The sequence below is a fragment of the Suncus etruscus genome, chromosome 11 (genome assembly GCF_024139225.1).
Source record: "Suncus etruscus isolate mSunEtr1 chromosome 11, mSunEtr1.pri.cur, whole genome shotgun sequence".
NCBI classification, from domain to species: Eukaryota; Metazoa; Chordata; class Mammalia; order Eulipotyphla; family Soricidae; genus Suncus; species Suncus etruscus.
Genome location: NC_064858.1, coordinates 64593555 through 64615707, shown reverse-complemented (window position 1 = coordinate 64615707; position 22153 = coordinate 64593555). Strand labels below are relative to the sequence as shown.

The 22153-nt window shown below is 32.8% G+C and overlaps 1 protein-coding gene across 1 annotated transcript; it reads left to right on the top strand.

The window, feature by feature from the left end:
• The first annotated feature begins 399 nt into the window (after positions 1-399).
• On the top strand, positions 400-21871 carry ALX1 (ALX homeobox 1). The gene is made up of 4 exons (XM_049783174.1): positions 400-628; positions 3362-3666; positions 6632-6760; positions 21551-21871. The coding sequence occupies exons 1-4, from the start codon at positions 400-402 to the stop codon at positions 21869-21871; spliced, it is 984 nt and encodes a 327-aa protein (XP_049639131.1).
• The last annotated feature ends 282 nt before the right edge of the window (positions 21872-22153 follow it).

Here is a 22153-nt window from a genome sequence, read left to right as displayed (position 1 = left end):
TGCCTTTCCCTCTCGGGGACGGAGGGGAAGGTAGAGTGGAGGGGGGGGGGAGGGGGTGCCCGGGGTGGAGTTAGTCGTTGGCCTGATTTTCATATTCATTAGACTTGGGAGGTTGCCCGACAAGCTCAGCTGAGTTGGAAGATATAAAAGCGGCTCCGGGTCGCCCCTTTGGGTTTTTTGATTTTTTTTTTTTTTTTTTTTTTTTTTTTTTTTTTTTGCAGCCGGGGCGGATTAAAGGGCTGCACCGGAGCCGCTCCCGGCGCCGTCGCGCTCGCGTCCCCCCAGATCCCTCCTTGCACCCTCCCCACTAGCGTCCCTGCACGCCGTTCCCCCCTCCCTCCCGTCTCTCCGGTCGCTGCATCCCGGGAGCCCGGCCGCGGCTGCAGCCTGGGCCGGATTATGGAGTTTCTGAGCGAGAAGTTTGCCCTCAAGACCGCGCCGAGCAAGAACAGTGATTTCTACATGGGCGCGGGGGGCGCGTTGGAGCACGTTATGGAGACCCTGGACAATGAGTCCTTTTACGCCAAGGCGGCACCGGGCAAATGCGTGCAGGCCTTTGGGCCGCCGCCCCGCGCCGAGCAGCACGTGCGCCTCGACAGGACCTCGCCCTGCCAGGACAGCGGCAGCGGTGAGTCGCTATCCCCGCCACGAAGGCAGTCCCCCAAACCTGAGGTGCTGGCCGGGCGCGGGAGGGAGCGAGCCGGGGACACTGCAGCTATCCCAAGAGCCAGGCGATCTGGGGTGGGGGTGGGGTAGGCGGAGGGAAGATCCGACTCCCCTTCAGAGCTTCCAATCGGGGTTTCTTTTGCACGTCCGGACACCACCATCCCCACCCCCAAGTCCTTGCTTTCGGGGCCCCGAGCGCAGAAAGCCGGGGGGCACGGCGAGGTGCACGGTTCTCGCCGCCCGGCAGGAGCGAGCAATAACACTTCACTTGGGGTTCCCTTGTGTGGTTGGTTGCCCTAGATGGAGGAGATTGAAGTGGGGGAACTTTCTCCTTTGCTTGGGCTTTCAGGGAATTCCCCCCCCCCCCCACTAGTTTCCGTTATTTTTCTTGATAAATTTGCTCTGAGAGTCGCTTCCGTGGACTTGCAATGCCTGCTTACTACGATGTGCAACTTTGTCTTTTTATGTAGAAAATTTTAGAATTTCTTGAGAAACTATTTTTCCTTTTTAATCAAAAGACTTAAAACCAGCACTTAATACAATTTCTGCCAAAGGATTCCCCAGAGTAATCACTCACTCCTTGTCAAATGTGACTTCACAGTCCAAAGTCACCCAAAAAGCGGTTTTGGAAGGCATCTGGAGAAAATCTTTCACTTTGCATGGCCGCGTATCTTTAAGTCAAAATGTTATCAAAATAAACCATCTATCTTTTCTATCTTGTAACCCTGTACAAACCGAGTTTTTCAGATCACGCCAGCTAAAGCACAATTCCAAGAAGACTTTCCTTATCATTGTATATATTGCACAGTAAAACTGTAAGGAGTAGGTCGCATTGAAATAACAAACAAATTAAGTGTGAAATATTTACAACAAGCTTCCCACCTTCTATTTTAATAGAGGTTCCAAATCTGGCAAGAAACTTTCCAGAAACTTGCTTCTTAATTACATTGTACGCAAGGAGCAAAAACCGACCTCATATATTTTCTTTTATTCAACATTGAGAGTTAGTGGCTTTGTAAGCTTTAACCAGAAGTGAAAGCACCCGTAACAGAGAACATCAGTTCAATTATCTCAGTTATACAGAAAAGAGGGTGAAGCCTACTGATATTTTTAATACTTGTTTTGGTGGTCTTTTTGCTTGCTTATTTTGCTGCTTTTCCAATGCATAGATAACCTAAATATTTTTTTAAATAAATCAGTAGTTTGCATTGACCGCTGGGCAGATTTCGATCAGATCTTAAATTGTCGATAAACTATTAATAAAAATATAAACATGATTTCTGAAAATTCTATAGGTTTTGGAACAACATCGCACTGTTCGGATGGGTTTTAGGGTGACAGCATTGAGGATAATGCACGTGGGGAAAAGTCCTCGGAATTTCGGAAAATTCCTGTCTTTTTTTCTGGAGATGCCCTTAGCATCAGAACAACCCAACACCCCACGATTCCGAGAAACCCTTTCCTAATTACCAAAGTTTCCATTCAATTCTCTCCAAAGAGACAAACCCTTATTGTTCATCTGTTCAGCTCTTCTTTCCTTCGGGTTTAACATCACTCTTTCTTCTGCTTAAAAATTGAGAGACTGGGAAACTTTTATGTCCTTTGTAGGCATGCATAGTCAACTTAATCATTTGAATAATGATTAGAGACATTGTGAAAATACCTTAAGAGAATCATTAAAACAACAACTATGAATTCAATGCGAATTGCTCTTTTGTCTGGAGGACTGTTTTCAGAAAATGTTCTCGCATTTCACTATTTTCGCACATTGCCCTAGTGTCTCCAAAGAACATTATTTTTTTCCTATCACGGTGCGAAAAAAACCATCAGATTGCAAGAAATCCTGAACTGAAAACATTCATATACAGAATGCCAGATGATACCCTCTACAATCTTTTAATTGCTGTTTTCATCTGTGTACTTTACCAGAGTAAAAATAGAGCTTTCTATTTTAAAATATATTTCATGAGTGAAAAGCAAACCTGACAGGATGCAGAAAAATCCCAAGTTTTCAAGAAAAAGGAATGTACTTAATTATTTCCTCTCATAGGAAGTATTTCTTAAAACTGATGTGAAAATCACTATTAATTTAATTGATTACTTTTAACAATTTAAATGATCATATGAATATGCACCATTGCACCATTAGAAGTCATAACTAACCTTAACTTTGTAGTCTAGAGGTTTTTCATAAAGGAGGAAGTTAATGTTGGGCAAGAACTTAAATTTTGATTTATAGATATTCATGAAAATTGAAATATCTTTCCTGGGCCCCCATATAGTTAATTTAAGCTGTTGTGAAAAGTGTAATACTTACATGTGGTTTCCTTTTCAGTAACTATGTTTATGATGTTTTCGATCTTAAATATCCAGATGTTTAGCTTGCCTACCTTACTTTGATTATCAATGAGGGGCATAACAGTGTATGAGCTCTAGAAAGTAGAACTATGATGTGCAAAGGGTGAGTTTCTCAGTTAATTTTTTTCAATGGTTCATCAAAGATGTTCAGACTCAGTTAGGAATTGCCCATGATGTGGTGATGAGCCAATTGCCATTGGCAGGACAAATCCTTACCAGACTGCCATCCTCACACTTTCCTTGATTTCAGCATAATTCCTTGATCAAGATATATTCCCCCCCCTGAGAACTGTTGTTGGTTTTTCCTCCCCCCCCTCCCCCCCGCCCGTGGGTGCAGTGAACTATGGGCTGACAAAAGTAGAGGGAGGACAAGCTCTGCACTCGGAACTCAACCGTGCCCTGGACAGCTGCAACAGCCTGGGCATGTCCCCAGTGAAAGGAATGCCCGAGAAAGAACTGGATGAATTAGGAGATAAATGCGACAGCAATGTGTCCAGCAGCAAGAAGCGGAGACACAGAACCACCTTTACCAGCCTGCAGCTAGAGGAGCTGGAGAAAGTCTTTCAAAAAACCCATTACCCTGATGTGTATGTCAGAGAACAGCTGGCTCTGAGGACAGAACTCACCGAAGCCAGGGTTCAGGTAGGAAGCCCATGAACCATGCTGGGTGTGTGTGGGAAGAGACTAGGAAACTTAAAATTCCAAAAAATAAATGAAAGTTCCAGTAGATGCCACCAGGGATGCAACTTTCTTCAATTCAAAACAGAGAGCAAAATAATAAATATATACATTGCAGGTCTGGTACACTTCATTTTTTCTCACAGATTAAATAACTCTCCCTCTGGCTTTGTCTTTGTCTCTCTTACACAGACACAACCCCACAAAGAATAAGAGTAATTATGTAGTTACAACAAAGATTATTTACAAAGAACAAACTCATAAAATCTGATTTTAAAAAGTAATTTTTTTTGAAAAAAGATGAAATAGAAGCATAGTTAACAATTCTGGTTATCCAATGCATTTTATTTTATTTTTTCTTGTTTTATTAGACACTGAGGATCTTTTTCATACCATATACTAGGAACTGATAAATGATCTGTACAATGCCCCACATATGTATAATTTTAATGAGATTGGATTTATAATAAATCAATAAAATAATGAGATAATCTCACAAATATCCAGTTGTCATTTATGCCATAAATACCATAAATGCTTTTATTTTATGTAGTTAAAGATTATATACTCATTTATAATTTTCAGTGGTTGCAATAATGCCGGTCCATTTTTAAAGTAGTTTATATGTCATTTAAGAGGCACTAGAAATCATTACTTTAAAGTAATTTACTCCTATACTTAATTATATAGATTACCAAATTGGACAAGTCTATTAAAATGTATTTTTTATCCCTTGATAAAGAAAACTTCTACTGGATAAAATCCTATCTCTTATGCATATTTTATTTTGAATTAATTTGTATCTTTTAAAAATATATTTTATGCCCAGCTGTAATTAATTCAGGAGAATATTTTTTCCTTTGTGTTTTTAACATTCTACATAGGAATAAACTGGTTTCTAAACATAAGAACAATGGACACTTGTTTTTTTTCAGTTTAGTGATATTATTCCTTCTGAAGATTCAACCACTTTAAGATCCTTACATTATTAAAGACATCATTTGATGGTATTAGAATGACAAGAAAAATCTGCTGATTTTTGCTTTGACTTATAAAAGCAAATAGTTATTTTATCTAAAGTGCAAAGTAAATATGAAGAAAGTTGACACTAAGGAAAAAAATGTAAGAATTGTCAAGCATCAAGTGTCAACCAAAAACACATCTGTAGATATGAATTTTGGGTCCTTGTGGACATAATCTATGCATCATGTATGGTTTCCCCTTAACATTTTTTAAGTGTTGATTAATTTTTTGTCTAGGAACATACACAGAGAAATAACAATCCTTAACCTAAGTTACTCAGTCTCTCTTACCTGCTTTTCACAATAGAGTGGTAATTGGCACACATTTTGAAGGAGAGTGTAATAGCCTTTTATTGAACTAAAATAAAAACAAACACACAAATCAAAATGAAACCTTCTCACTGAATTTTCTTAGAAATCTTTTTGTGCCAGTTTGTAGAGACAAGTAAATACATTCTGTGTTTTTTGTTTGTTTGTTTGTTTGCTGTTGAGGTTGTCTTAAGCCTCAACTTAAAGAAAATACAGTTACTAGCAATATGCTCAGAATCTGTTGAGTCAGTAACTTGTAATACTGTGCATTCTGCAAAGGGTAGTGTTAAATTTTCACACACACACACACACTCAAAAAATTCCAAAAAAATAAAAATAAAAAAAAAAGAAACCCATTATAGTCTCCCTTTTTAAAACTGTATTTGCTCTTCAATGTGCCGTCTTTAATTTGCAGTATGTATCTAAATTATGCAATTGAGTCCTAGAACATTGACCTAAGTTTTAAGGTCAAGATAGAAGATGTTAGAATTGCTATGGAAAAAAAAAACACCAGAAAATTTGAAGGAAAACATAAAGATAAGCTGTTATAATTTTCTTCTATTGATTTCCAGCTTATTTCCTGACTTTATATTTTGAATATGGTTTTTTAAAACTAAAGAGCTTCCCAAAAGTTGTTCCTGCAATTTTACGAAAATATAATGCATATTGAATTTTAATGTATGAAAAAGATTCTGGAGAGCTTCAAGTATGAATGCTTGAATAATTAACCCTCTGAGAAAGATTGTTATTATGATAAAAATTTCAAGTATGTAATTAGAGAAATTGTGGGCAAAATTAGTGACCTTGCATTAATTCCCAATTTTTCTGAATACTTAGTTATAGCTGCTCAATGTTAATACATTTATATTGCCTGTAAGTAGTCTAAATCAGAAAAATAGGCTATGAATATCTCTCAGTATTTTCTTACGCATCTTTTCTTAAGCATCTTTTTATATTTTGAGACCTTGATGGTACTTTATTTGGTGTCATTTGTCTTTATTTCTGCTATTCAATATGTAATCTTAGTGTTTTTGGTTTCTAAATAATCATGACATTTCTACTGCTGTCATGCCTTAGATGTAATCTTTATGTTTATAATGTCATAAGGTTTCTGAGATATTTTTAAAAAGCCTCTTCTTTGACATATTTTAAAGCTAATTGCTTTTGAATGTTCCAGATACTATTGTGGTTATAGATTGGCTGGGTTAATGTTATATGCATAGCCCCAGTCTGAATTTATGAATGTCTTCCAGACTAGCAGCATTCCCATGGAAGACGATATCTATGATCATTTGAAGATATAAGGCGACTTCAAGATCTAATCCTTGCATTTTCCATAAAGACAGTTACAGAGGCTCAGACTTAATAAATACATTTGCTTAAGCATCTTCAATATAGTTAACCTTGTCCAATGGACAGAGATCCTGGTTTTAAAATCAAAGTTTCACAGAAAGTAAAAATTTAAGCTTTTTTGCACATTAAATTCAATATTAGTAATTTTTGAAAACTGACTATCTGAATTGGAAGATTTTTAAACATATTTGCTTTGTTAAGTAATACTCAGTTAAAAATTTTACTTGTTTTATTTTTAATACTAGGTTTGGTTTCAAAATCGAAGGGCCAAGTGGAGAAAAAGAGAACGTTATGGCCAAATCCAACAAGCTAAAAGCCATTTTGCTGCCACTTATGATATATCAGTTTTACCCAGGACTGATGGCTATACACAGGTATGTGAAAAAGAACTATGTGGTATGTAAGTTCTTGAAAAGATCATTATATGTGAGTGTCCTTGTGTTCAGTATAATAGACAAGAAGGTAAAAAAGGTTAGTCTCCAGAAAACTTAACTATATTTGTTATATTTTTCAGTTTAGTAAAACATTTCATGTGTTATTTCTTTGAAAGTCCTTTAACTTAAAACTAGTCTAGGTATTTTTCTTATTAAACATTATAACAATTGAAATAGCATCATTTGGTAGAATAATATTTTAATTACAACACATTTTTTTTTTTTTGGTTTTGGGGCCACACCCGGCAATGCTCAGGGGTTACTCCTGGCTGTCTGCTCAGAAATAGCTCCTGGCAGGGGACAACACATTTTAATAATTAAGTTTTACTTTATTAAATTAAAAACAACATGATGCCTATATAATATATATTATAATAATCATATAATAGCCTATTTTGCTATTTCTGTGGTTATTTTATGATTCCTACCATAAATTACTGTCAAATGATCTTTAAGACCAATGAATAATAGGATTTTAAAATATTTTTCAGTCTTAAAGTTTCTTTATTGTTCCAAAAAATTTAGAAATTTATGGCTTCGAAAATATTATTAAAATATTTATCTGAAATATTTTTACTTAGAATCCTATTTTAAATTACTTAGTTATTATATTTTATATTTTCATTTAATTTAGAGAGGTTTTTTCTCTTTGCTTTATTTTGTATTTCAAGCAAAACATATTGGGTAATAGTTTATTAAAATAATATTGATAATGTATAAAATATTTAGAAATGTATTTGATACTTGTTAGCAAGATCTGAATTTTAAAGAGCAAGCCATCTGTTATTTCTTCATCAATTGTTTAATAAGATATATTCTAAGAGGCCACTTTGGAAACGTATCTAGAGAATTACTTTAGTAATTCATTGTAACCCGGAGCATAAGGACATTTGTTTTCTTCAGTCGTAAAATTCTACAGTTAAAAGTTTGTCAAAAAAACAAAGTTAACCTGGGACATTGGTGATGGGAATGTTGCACTGGTGATGGGTGGTGTTCTTTACATGACTGAAACCCAAACACAATCATGTATGTAATCAAGGTGTTTAAATAAAAACAAACAAACAAACAAAAAAACAAAGTTAGCAATATCTTTTGAATGAAAGAATTTTGCCTTTCATGGACAGTTTCTTTTTCTGCATTACAAAAATGATTTTGAAACAGTTACTTTCTTTTTCTCCATCTACTCCTGGACACAGCATAATAGAGTTCATGTAATTTTCTTTACTACTGCTTTTGAATGTCCGTTGGAGTTCTAAGTAAAGTGCTCTCAAGTTTTTTCTTGATTGTAAATTTCCTGTACTAGGCACAGCCCTATTTCCTGGCTACTTCTTCAGCTGTAACCTTTAGTCCCTAGGCACGATAGTCTAAAGTAACTAAGCAAGAAAGAAAATGATTTAATTGGGTTGTCCATGTGAATTTTTTTTCACTTTAAGGAAAGTTTGATTTAAAAAAGTTTTCCCTCACAAATCATGGAAATTTCGCACTTATCTTCCTAAGTAGCCATTGGACATATGTATCCAACGCATGCGTAGAAATATAGACCCACCTCATAATCTAACTACTAGAGCTCAGAGGTCACACATTGGAGCTACTGGAAGTTCCATTAATCAATAGTATAGATTAACACATCAGCTATCCACATTGTTTTTCTATACTGGTAGGCCATTTAATGCTTGCAACAAAGTTCTTCAATTGCCTTCTCTCCTCACTGCAATTATGGAAAGTTAGGTAAGTATTCTATTTTAACTTAAAAACATGCAGTGGATATTTTCTGTTTGCTAAAATATATAGCAACATTATGTTTCCCAAGCTTCAACCAGATGGGCTTTTTTTCTTTTTTAGAATGTTGGTTCAAAATAGAGATTTACTCTAGGAAAAATAGGAATTGAAATAGAATTCAACAACTCATTGAAATAAGACATTGAACTTGGTCACTGTTACTAATTATTGAAAAAAAAAAGATTAATTACAATAAAAGTTGGAAACTAGAAAATGTTAGAGCCAAGAAAGAAATAAAGAATGAACAACTTGGCAGGAAAGCAAAAGCATACACAGAAACACATGAAAAATATATGGTTTCAAAAACATCTCGAGTATACTTGGTGTGGATAAGAACCATCCGTATTAAGAAGGTATCTCTCTAAAGTTTCTGTGTGTCTGAGTGTCTAGGGAACATATAATATGTTTATTTATATTAGTAACAGTTTTTAAAATGTTAATGTTTTTGTTTTTACTGGTTTTCATTAGATTATATTGACAGTATATATAGTAACAATCTTAACAGTTAAAATAATAATTACCAGTGAAGGCTTATTTTCAGCCAAGCTTCATTCATTCTTATGGCTAAATTTGAGCCCCATATTTTCAGAGTTCAGAAGTCCAAGGAACTTTAGTCACATTTCTTCCTTAATTCCTAATGGAGCAATGACATTTTTGATTTTCACATGAATACATTTAATAATTATGGAAAGGAAAATGCTTCAGTGTTTAAAATGTTTGAAATAAGGCAATGAAGAATTTAAACAAACTAATTTTTAGGCTGTTACACTAATTATTTTTCTTTAGCCTCCTCTTGTTGAGTAGCACATGATCAAGCAAGTGAGTATTGTGGTTCTAGTGGTGATATTCTTGAAAACATTGTATTTTCATATCTGGATAACAGGGCATTAAAGACAATCTTATTCACTCACCATATTAATGATCCTATGATTCTAACTATGATTGAACTACATTAGAGTATTGTTCTTTACTGTCTGACATCTTCAAACAGTTGCATTGCTGGTGCTTATTCTGTTTCCTCTGGCCCTTTTCTATTATATAAACCTCTTATTTCTCCAGAAAATCTCTTCTCAATCTTCCTGCAATCAACACATCTCTTTCCTCCTGACATTTGGTGGATTATAGAGGATGGTTGCACTACATTTGCAATGTCATGTATTTTGAAGGATGATTCAATTCTTATCTTTTATCACACCATTATGCCAATTATATAAAAGAAAACAATATATTATCTTATTGCCAAATATATACTTGAAGACAACATAACAATAGGGATTCAGTTCAATGTTTATTGAGTAGTGTATTATCAAACAGAAATGAAACAATTTTTATAAAAATTTTTTTATGAAAACTGGTTCTGAATTTCTGCTGTTAAATGGCTCTGCAGTCTTAACAAATTGATTTTTCTCCCTTGAGTATCATTTTACTCTTCTGCTAAAAGGTATAGGCTGATCCTAAAAGATATAGGCTTATAACCTTTTTTCTTTCATTTTTCCTGTTATTTCTAGTATGTCTATCAATATCTAGTAGCTAATGTTTTAGAACTGAGAGTGATCTGAATAATGCAGACTAAAGCTCCTCCTTTATGACCAGGTTACAAAATTTGTAAAATTCTGTCAGTACTTTATGAAAGCTGTAGACCCAAAAAACCAGGAGACATAGATAATTTTGTCCTTCAGTTTAAAAAGTAAGCAAATTAACTGTGAACATTAAATTCTAACTTGTTTATAGTATATCAAAATAGACGTATATTTAAAATAATCTTTTTAAAAATAATTTATTTAAACACCGTGATTACAAACATGATTGTGGTTGGGTTTCTGTCATGTAAAGAACACCCCCATCACCAGTGCAACATTCCCATCACCAATGTCCCAAATCTCCCTCCTCCCCACCACCCTGCTTGTACTCTAGAAGGCTAACTCAGCATTTTCTGTTAAGATATAAACGTTTACTGGAAGATTATATTCCTAAGACAAAGTTGTATTCCATTAAGTTATGTAAATTTCCTACCAGTAGCTTTGGTTCAACTTACATGTCCATGAATATATATATGTTTTTGGCTACACCGGGTTTCACTCAGGTTCTTCCTGGCTATGCGCTCAGAAATCAGACCTGGCTAGGGGGACCAAGTGGGACACCAGTGATCGAACCCAGTCTGTCCTGGATCTGCAAGGCAAATGTCCTACTGCTGTGCTATCGCTCCAGCCACATGTCCATTAAATTTTATTTTTATTTTATGCAGCAAAACCTGCTTCATTCTACGTATGATTGAATTTAGCATGAATATATTGTTGATGAAAATGACTACCATTCTCATTATAATGCTAGATATGAATTTTATATTATGGAAGGATTTAATTGACTCTCAAATAGTTTGTGGAAATAAATCATGGGATAAGGGTTGACCTGGTAATGTAGTAATAATGGATTTCATGATTGGAGAGTCTTAGGATCAAATATTGACACTTGGATTTTTAGATTCTGACAAATACTGGTAAGTTCACCTCTATGGAATATTACTCTCCATTTGAAATAAATGGGACTAAGAATGAAATTTCACATACTTGTAAGGAGTAAATAAAATAATTTATGCAAGGATGTTTTCATGTTCCACAGATAGAAAAATCCTATACCAGCTATTTTTTATTTGGTTTTACAGTGAAGAGATATCTAATTGGTTCTCATAGTCTCTCATGTCCCTATTATTATTGAGGGACATGGAAAGAATGTTAAATATCATTTTCCTCAAATTAGGACAACAAAACATGCCAACTTTAGGAAAAATGAGATTTGACAGGTCTATTTTCTCATTCTAAAACTTAAAGTCAACGACAATAAGAATCAAGATTCCCAATCTGCAACAATAGCAGTCCAGAGGGTAAAATCGGGAGGTATGATATGCATGCCTGGAACAGGGGCAGTGGTGGGAATGGCCCTAATTCACTGTCACTATGTACCTTTAAAAATAACTGTGAAAGACTTGTAATTTACATTGATCACAATAAAAATAAAAAAAACTTAAAGAAGAGCTGAAGTTTTTAATGTGGGGAGAGAGAGAGAGAGAGAGAGAGAGAGAGAGAGAGAGAGAGAGAGAGAGAGAGAGACAGAGAGAGAGAGAGAGAGAGAGAAAGAGAGAGAGAGAGAGAGAGAGAGAGAGAGAGAAAGAGAGAGAGAGAGAAGTAAGTGATTACTTTGATGCAGCTGATCTGGATTCATTTCTGGTTACCAGAGATTCTCCACCAAGTCCACTAGCACTTATCCTTGACCTCAAAGTCAGGAGTAAGCCCAACTGTTTTTGGCCCAACAGCTTAAAAATTTTGTTTTAAATGAGTAAAAATTTGTATAAGGTTTATATTTTGTCTAATAGGCATTATAACTAATTCTGTTTACCCAGTATATAAAGAGACACACACATTTTGCTTTCTGTTTAATTGGACACTTTTAAATATATGACACTTGGAGTTTGATCATTAGTTTTAAAGATAATTTGGAGTCATTGGAGTTAAGACACAGATTATAGCTGTCTATAACATTTCTTGTTGGCATTATATTTTAATCATTATAATTATCCAATTTTAAATGAAAAGATTAAACTTATGTCTATAGCAATTGTGAGAACAATGTTTATCTTACTTTGATCTATTCTCAGTTTCTACAAATTTTAAAATTTACCTTTACTCAACTAAATAAATATGGAACTCATCAACCACTGCTGTTTAGCAATTTAAAAGCGTCTGGAGCAGTTTTAACTTCTAGAGAAAGGATTACATTTTTAGTACTGTTATTTCTATATTTAAAATTATTTGAAGCAAAGGAAATTATAGTCATTTAAGAGGTTAAAATAGTATTGTCATGATTGATGAATTGTGTAAAAAAACCTCTCACGCCTGTGAAACATTCAGAAGATTTGGTCATATATTGGGGTTACAGTGAAAATCCTTATATTGTACATAAGGGCAAAATTATTAGCGTTATTAGTTCAAGCCTTATTAAGTAATTTCTCACTGTTAAAAGTAGTTAAAGTCATAAATTGTAGGATAGTTTGTCATTTCTCAATTAACTCACTTTTTAATTAATAAAGTTGTTGATTGAATTGAATCTATTGGAGAGGACTGTTTTATTGAAATTAAAAAAAAGAATTTTGCATGTATTCCTTAAGATCAATTATATATAACACGAGGCAGATTTTTTAAATTTTTTCTTTATTTAAACATCTTGATTACATATATGATTGTGATTAGATTTCAGTCATGTAAAGAACACCCCCTTCACCAGTGCAACAACCCACCACCAATGTCCCAAATATCTCTCCATCCCACCCCCCCCACCTGTACTCCAGACAGGCTTTCCAGTTCCCTCATTCATTCATATGATTATGGTAGTTCTCTGTGTAGTTATTTCTATAACTGCACTCACCACTCTTTGTGGTGAGCTTCATGAAGTGAGCTGGAAGTTTCAGCCCTCCTCTCATAGTTGCTTGAGGCAGATTTTGTTGCATATGTCTATATTTTAAAAGTAAGATAGGTAGCATAAAGTATATTCTTTTCAATTTCAATTAGGTAGAAAAATTATGGGTAAATACTTTAAAATCATTTAATTATTAAAAACCTTTCAAAAGCTAAAGTATATTTATACTTTAAGAAAAAGGATAAGTCAATAAATTGAACAGATTAACAAAATAAATTGTGAGAAAAAGATAAACAGAAGCTTTTAAATAGGGTCAATGTTAGTTTATACATATAAAAACTACCTTATAGGAGAAAAAAAAAGAAACAGAGGGGAAATTAAATCATCAGATCCTGTGAAGTATATGAGAGCAGACCAGTGGGTTAAAACCCATAATTTTCCCAATTATTGTTTGTTTGAACTTAATCTTGTGCCTTATTATTTTATGTACCATTTACATTAATTCTATGTTTATATGTTTTGATTCTAATTATAAATAATGGAGTTTATAATATAAAAAAAGATTGCAATAATTGACAATTGATTTCAGTTACAAAATTCAATTCTAACTTGTAGCCAATACAAAGGTGAATATCATTTACAGATTTACTCAGGTCTTCAAAAGAAGATTTAAAATTCATATATAATACTAATTCAAGATCTAAAAATCTTGGACCTGAGATGAAAGGATTTTTGTGTTAGTCAAAGAATTTTCTTATTTGACTAGTATCTTGTTACTCACTAGCCTGGGGAACTTTATATTTTAATCTTTCTGTTATATAATTTGAAACATTTTAATAATGTTTCATTCAAACCAAAAAAACATTGATAAGTTGACAATATTTTATGTATTAAAATATATGAAAATATCTCATTTATTTTAAATGAAATATTCACTCTATTCCAACTAATCATTGTAAAATACATTATAGAGTAATTATTGCTTTATAACAAGTCTAAGTTTTATTATTTTATACTCCTCTTATATTAGTTTATTTAAAAGTTAATGTTTTAAGGCATATATGATATTCTTTTTATATCACATATCCTGTAAAATTTAGAAATGCATTCAAAATTAAAGGAAAATTAATTAATTTTTCTTCTATATTTAATGGACATATTTCCAATATTCCTTGAATAACAGAAATTAGTCAATTTTATTTAATGCTAAGAGACTCAGTAGTTTTAATATTTTAGGGTACCACAATATACATACAACTTTATTTTACATAAAGCTATTTTATTCTCAAATTATTGACCCAAATGATTATTTTGTAACAGATTATTTTATTGGAAAGATTTATTTTCTTGTTTCAAATCCATACACACATTTCTAATTTATGATTGATAATGATGTAATTTAGAGATCAAAACAGGAATCAATATTTAATATGTGACCTCTGATAGATTTCTAATCTCAACTTAATATATTAAAAAATATTCCTTTGAGTTTTAGAGTTTGTGAAATGTTAACAGGTTCCTAAAAATTCTTAATATTTTATTAAAGTGTTTGGAAAAACTGTATGTATTTCATGAGTAGTAATGAGGAAAATGTTCACTTATTTTTTTATTTTTTAAGCTTTATTAAATTTTTATTCTATGTCAAACCCATTTTAAGCAATTTATAGAAATTAGTCCATTTGTTCAGTGACAAGGAAACTAAAAAAACAGGGTGAAAATAGGCATTTATAGCAATTTGAGAGAACTGCAGAGATCTTTGTGTGATGGAGCAGGGATTTACCAATGCTGCAAAATCTAAGAAAAAGTGCATGAAGAATGGTATTCTATAGAATGCTAGGGAAGATGTTACCATTATCTTCTTGGGACTATGTATCAAAAATCATCAGTACAAATCTGATGCACTCAGTAATAAATACATAATTAAATAATAACTTACATAAATATAATATCATTCATATTGATCATAAGAACACCATGTTTGTTTTTAAATTTTTCTTCTTAGTATAAAGCTTGACACAGAAACATTTAAAAACTTTATTATAGTTTACATGAAGCTATTAAAGGCCTACAATAAAAATGTATTTACAAATTTATAATTGTATGGGTGTAAGAGATAGTACAGTGGGTATGGCATTTCCCTTGCATGTGGTTGACCTGAGTTTGATCTCCAGCATCCTACGTGATTCCTATGACACATACCCAGAAATGAAATCTGAACATAGATCCAGAAGAGTTCCTTGAGCACTGCCCCGAGGCCAGGTGTGACCCAAAACTCAAATAAATAGACAAACAAATAAACAAATAAAGTTACTCCCACCACATTTATAATTATATTTACAAATAATAACTCTCTTTGAAATTTCAAAGTACCTCCTAGAATGGATAACTTGGATAATATAAAGCTGTTTGAAATAGAGGCAATGAGTTACAGACTCTTTAAATATTTTATTTGACCTCCATATAATATAATTCCAAACACAAAGAGATACTTATAGGTAGGTTTTTTGCTTGTTTGTTTATCTGTTTGTTTGGGGGATTTTTTTATGTGACTATGCTCTCCATTTCTTTTAAAATTAATTTTTTGTTCACTTATTTTTATGTCAGGTAGTTCCTGCTCATGCTCAGATTAATCAATTTATCAGTAATTCAAGTTGTGATTTTTTTAGGTAAATAAGGACTCAGTATGTATTATTCACTGGTAGCAAATTCACTCTTTAAAAAAGCCATTTATTATTTATCATTGCTAATTGCATATTGATAAGTAACCAGAGAAGTTAAGTTAATAGGATTCTAAATTTAGTCTAAGGCTAAAAATATGTACATTGTTAACCTTTAACTTACATTATTTTACTTCCCTAAATTTATCAAGGAAGGCAAATGATGGAAAGAATTTTATAGTCTCTGAAAAAAACATTTGTAAAAAGTGGCTTTATGTTTGAAGTTGTTATTTTAAAAAATTGGTAATTTATATAGTGATAATATGATCAACCTATAAAATAATTGCATAATTATAATAACAATAAGAAGAAAATACACTGTGTCATATTGTAAAACATTTGTCAAAAAGACCAAATTAATCAACTTTTTGCCTTTCAAAAAGTTGTAAGAAGTTGTACTATTATTACAAGTACCATTTTTGTTTATCCCAGATCTTTTTTAAATAACATGTAACTACTACAGGGAAGTGTTTGTGGAACACATGATGTGAGTGTTGTATGAATGAAGCATGTTCTGTACATGTGTGTGCAGGTGTGTCTTACATGCTGGCACATAGAAGCAGACTATATAAAGAGAGAAAAGGTGGAGGAAGAGAGCTCACCTGTCTTAAATATATTTTATATATGTTCATATTCTTATTTATATTTTTTAATTCCTTAAAAAGAAAACTGTATAATAAGTGTATTTCAATTTGGAAAGAATTTTACAAAGAACCAATTATGCTCCAAGTTTCCAAAGTCATGGCATAATTTAGTGTTGCATTTTTACTTTATTCAAAAAATATTAAGAGGCAAATGTTGAAAGTAGAGTGCAGTGAAGTCAGCTCCACTTTCACTGATGCTAATAGGAGGCACTTTTCTAAGTTCCCTGGTCAATGCTTTGAACATATCTGCAGAACTTAAAAAGTTATACAACACACTAAAACGTGCAAGGATTTTAGATTCTCCTGTACTTTTAAATAAAATAAAATAGAAGTGCAGTCACTCTTTAAAAATATAATGTAGTTGTATCAGCAAGCAGGAGAGAAGGATGTGAGCATTATTTAAATCATGCTTGTTCCTGGCTTTAAACCAATGAGAATCTTATATTGTCCCTACTCCAAATTATTTGGTGCTGGACATTGCCATTATTGGTGTTCATGTGGTTGTTTAAAAAAGGGAAAGGACTTATTGTAGAAGTTAATTCTAAATTAATTTAAGTTAGAAAAATATTCCAAATTTTAACAGCATATGTCCTATTTTATGAGTGTTTGTATGTTGTTTATGAAATACATACATATATCTGCGTGTATATGTGATCACATATGGAAAATTATATACACATATACATTTATAAATAAGTGCAATTTAATATACTATGGTGTGTATTTTAGAAAATAGCTATAAAATTTTAAATACAATGAAATTGGTGAGAAGATATTGACTAGACTAGACTCACTTTTACTGTAATTGATGTAGGATCCCACATAACTGGGAACTTTCTTATTTGATCAAATATTTTTTTCAGATTTTGCAAAAGTGGTGGTCTAGATTTAACAACAAAGATATGTACCTCTATGACTTTTCCTATAGCACACACAGTATAGAACCCCTAATATGATAAATTCTAGTCAGGGCCATAATATGAACAGGGTGAGGTGTGAACAATTTCAGTAAAACCAGAGGAATGTGATTAGAATAATATACTTTGAAAATCATGTATTATAAGAAAAAGATCTTATTTTGTATACTATTTTCTTTGGAATAATTGAATATTTTTGCATGTGACAAGGAAATTTATTTCTATTATTTTTAAGGAAAGGAGTAGTGGGAGTGATAAGGGGAAGTTAAACTTATTTCATATAGAAGTATCCAAAATGGGATGTGAGTTTATTTTTTGTAATAAGCTTCTTGTCTCAGGAAATAAGCATAACTAAAAATGTATAAAGGGTTTTGTATTTGAGAGAAAGATGATACTCTAGATTATTTCCTGAAATTTGAATATATTGTTTTAAATATTCTGAGTTTCAGAATTATATGTTAATATCATTAGTATAATTTAACTACAGTTTCCCTGTGACATAGTCCATGATAATTAATTAGAATCTCCAAAATAACATATATTTAATAAGTATTTAAAGAGAAAAACTGCCCAGGTATAATATATGACCATTAAAGTCTAGAGATAAAAATGTCATGATTTCTGTTCATATTATATAGCATGTTTATTCTATCTTTCAACCCTTGACTCCAATAAATATAACATGAACTATCTGTAAATTTATTATTCCATTTACAAGGTGAACCAGTCAAAATTTCCTTTTTTAGAGAATTTTCATTTATTTAAGAAATATATATTAAATATTCATATCTTGCATTGTGTTAGTCTAAAGGTGAGGGCACACTTATAAAATCCTTTCAGAGTAAAGTCTCATAAAATCCTGTGATGTTAGGATTGTGAAAAATAAATCAGTCATTTCAATTTAAGAAACCAGTGATGTCATTGTAGCATTTTACATTTCAGGGGGTTAGAGTTGATCACTATTGTAATCTTGTAATCTTAGATCTCTGTTCTCTAGTTTTGTCTTTTCAAAAGCATGTGCCTTTGCGGTGCATTGAAATGATTAGAAGTCTTCGGACCGTTTTGAACATATTGTCTGACACAGCAGTTAATTATGGCTGCCTGTCATAAACCTCATCCTGATTGTCCTCATCAGATGTTTAAACAGAGGAAAGCTTTAGAGGAAGGCAACTTTCTGTTCTTTAAGGGTGTTTTATGTTCTGTTAACTTGGTCTTGGTTTTGCTTTTGTTTGTTTGGGAGCCTACACCTGATTGTGCTCAGAATTTACAAGTGATTCCTTTTTCAGAGATTATTACTGTTGGTCTAGAGCCCTAGTGGGTGCCTGAATTGAGCCCTACTCTATTATTTGCTGAGTTGGAGCCCTATCCATCCAGGGGTCTTCAAACGATGGCCCCCGGGCCACATATTGTATTTATTCCCATTTTGTTTCTTCACTTCTAAATAAAAGAAGATATATGCAGTGTTCATAGAAATTTGTTCATAATTTTTGTTTTTACTATAATCTGGCCCTCCAACAGTCGAAGGACAGTGAACTGGCCCCCTGTTTAAAAAGTTTGAGGACCCCTGCGTGTTTCTGAACTTCCCTTTGTTTAACTTTTTATACTAAAAGCAGCTAGATTCTCAATTGAAGACATACCAGCAATTTAAAAATGATCAACAAAATGAGATGGAGAAAAGAGAGATTTGGTAAAGACACTTTTAGTAAAAATCTTGTTGCTACAGGAAGATATACATGTATCTTCACAAATCCATTGAACACAACCTCTCTAATAAATTATTTTACCAGTTACTTTGTTAAAAACTAATACAATCTACTTATTTTATCATTTATAAATAAGAACTTCACTTATATCATAGAAACTGGAATGGTTCTTAATATACTAAGGTGAGATTGGGGTCATTGGTGTTGGGAAGGTTACACTGGTGAAGGGGTCGTTCTTTTTATGATTGAAACCCAACTACAAACATGTTTGTAATCAGGGCTCGAGAGGTGGGACTAGAGGTAAGGCATCTGCCTTGCAAGCACTAGCCTAGGACTGACCACAGTTCGATCCCCTGACATCCCATATGGTCCCCCTACCAGGAGTGATTTCTGAGCGCATAGCCAGGAGTAACCCTAAGCATCAACAGGTGTGCCCCCCAAAAACATGTTTGTAATAATAAAGGCTTAAATAAAGATATTATTTTTAAAAAATAAATAAATTATAAATGTTTCAAGAAGAAAATATTTTATTAATTTATATTCATTAATTATATTCCTTGATGACCATCCTTATTTTGTATTTTTAACTAGTTGTGAAGTATATTTCTATGGACTAAAAATTGAAACAACTATATATTTGAAGATTTTTTAAACATAAAATATAAATAATTTTCCACTGTCATTGTTTGTTTTTCATCCTCCTATTTTTTAAAATCAAGCTCTTTGGTCAGATGTGTAACTTGCATTAATGGTGCAGAACATTATTAGATTGATGGGCAGAGAAAAATATCACCCAGGTTTTATTAGAAGTACTTATTTAAAGTAATGACATCAGCTCCTCTTGTTTGTTTGCCTTATATAACTTGGCAGTCACTGTCATGAACTGTATTTTTCACTAAAATGGGACACTTAGAGTAGAATGAGCCAACTCTAAAATGACATAACTAATGAAAATTTAAGGGGGAATAAAATATGCAAGTTATATTTATCTTTAGATATACCTTACTCATGTGACATACCTAAATAAACTCACAAACATGCATTTAAAAATTTGTAGAAGTTCTGCCTAAGCTACTAGATCAGTTTTCTTTCTGCTTTGAAACCCTTTCTTAGGTGATAGAATAATATCTCTAATGATACAATAAAAAGATTCCTTAGCTTGTTTTCTGTTATTCATTGAAAGAAAGTTTTAGAAACTATGGGTGTTAAGATTGGGTGTTAAAACATTGTTTTATTATATGCAGTGGACTGTACTCTATATAATAAATGCAATGGGCTAACTCAAAAGGAAGGAGATAGTTGGCCTGTATGAGACCTTGAATTCGATCCCCTGCATCATATGTCTCAGCCCAGCATTTCTCAGTGTGGTTCCTATACAAAAAGAAAAAAAATATATGACATTTGAGTATGTACACAATATTGGTAATCTAAATTCAAAAATATATATCTGTCTTTTATTTTAATCTCTTATAATGTTGCATAAAGTCAAATATTTTTTAACTTATATATTTTATAGATATACTCTTCCATGCTATGCCAGGCAATATTTTTTTTCCTCAATTTTACCCTGTATGATGATCTTCTCTGTGGTTTTCATTAGTGCCTGTGAAAGCTAAATATTTTAATTTGAATAAGTGCTTTACAATTTCTTTTATTAAATTAATACATATTCTAATTAGCATTTATTTACAGACTGGTAAATTGCCAGTAAGTTTAGAAATAGTTATTGGTAATATTGCACAGGATAATTTATTGGATTAATTTAATAATGGGATTTATAAGTTTTGTTGAACCTAAAATGCAACTCTCACTCTTTTATAAAATATTACCCAGTATTTTAATTATGAAATTTTTATAAATTATCATGTTTTTGAATTATGAATTTATTTCATGCCATTAGTTCTATTGCAATGACTATATGACACATAAAGTAAATTTATGAAATGTTTATTTCTCATATTCATGTAGCTTTATATTCAGAGGCATTAAAATAACAAGCAGTAAAGGAGTAAATTATTTTTCAAAATAAATTTGATAAAATAAATATCCTTTTTTGGAGGAGATAAATAACTTTACAGAACAAATAACCCACTGTCCATGATGGTTTCCAACAAAAATTGCTGCAGCAGAAAGTTCAACTATAGAACCAGGGAGTGCAACTGTGTCATTTTCTTTAGGAAGATGAACACTATTTATACTTAAAACCCTATTTTTAACTTGCTTTTGAAGCACATGAGTTGGTCATGAATTATGCCTAACTCTTGCAGATTTTATTTTCTAAATCATAACTATAAAAATAATACTGGAGCAATGGGCCTGTTTCTTGTGGTCACATATGTGGCTTGGGGTGATCTCACAGAGTAGAACAAATTGGAAGAATCATTCAAATAATTTTTCAGTAATCACCTTCCATATGTCAAAGATAATTACAGACCACCCTCCCCCCAAATAGGAGCCACCCGTAAATAGTCAACAAAATTGAGTAAGTGCAGTTTCCCAAATGAAGAGAAGAGCCCAAGTGAGAATGGCTGAGAGTCATATTTGTTTTTATATCTTCCAGATTCAAAACAATTTGTGGGCAGGAAATGCAAGCAGCGGTTCTGTGGTTACTTCATGCATGTTACCACGTGACACGTCCTCCTGTATGACACCTTATTCTCACTCGTCTCGGACAGACTCCAGTTACACGGGCTTTTCCAACCACCAGAACCAGTTCAGCCACGTGCCCCTCAACAATTTCTTTACTGACTCTCTTCTAACGGGGGCCACCAATGGACACGCGTTTGAAACAAAGCCCGAGTTCGAAAGAAGGTCTTCCAGTATTGCTGTTCTTCGAATGAAAGCCAAGGAGCACACTGCCAATATTTCCTGGGCTATGTAACATAAAGTAACCCTTTGATTTCTCTTTTTTCCTGGCAAAGTAAAACCTTTCTCGTATTTAAAGGATACCACAATAAGCTGCTGTATGTGGGATTGCTAAGGGTCAAGATATATCATGAGACCAGCTTACATGAATAGTTGTTATTATTTAATGTTAACAAATCTAAGAATGAACCTCAGAAAAGATTAAATAGGTTTACCAGACGCACGTCTCCAAAAACTTCGTTTTAGTAGTAAGAATTTTTTTTTGCCCTATTGTACTAGTGGTGAAATATGATCATGC

Coding starts and splice junctions, on each gene's coding strand:
- ALX1 (XM_049783174.1), top strand. CDS start 400: ATGGAGTTTCTGAGCGAGAAGTTTGCCCTCAAGACCGCGCCGAGCAAG. Junction 629..3,361: donor CTGCCAGGACAGCGGCAGCG/GTGAGTCGCTAT, acceptor CCGTGGGTGCAG/TGAACTATGGGCTGACAAAA. Junction 3,667..6,631: donor TCACCGAAGCCAGGGTTCAG/GTAGGAAGCCCA, acceptor TTTTAATACTAG/GTTTGGTTTCAAAATCGAAG.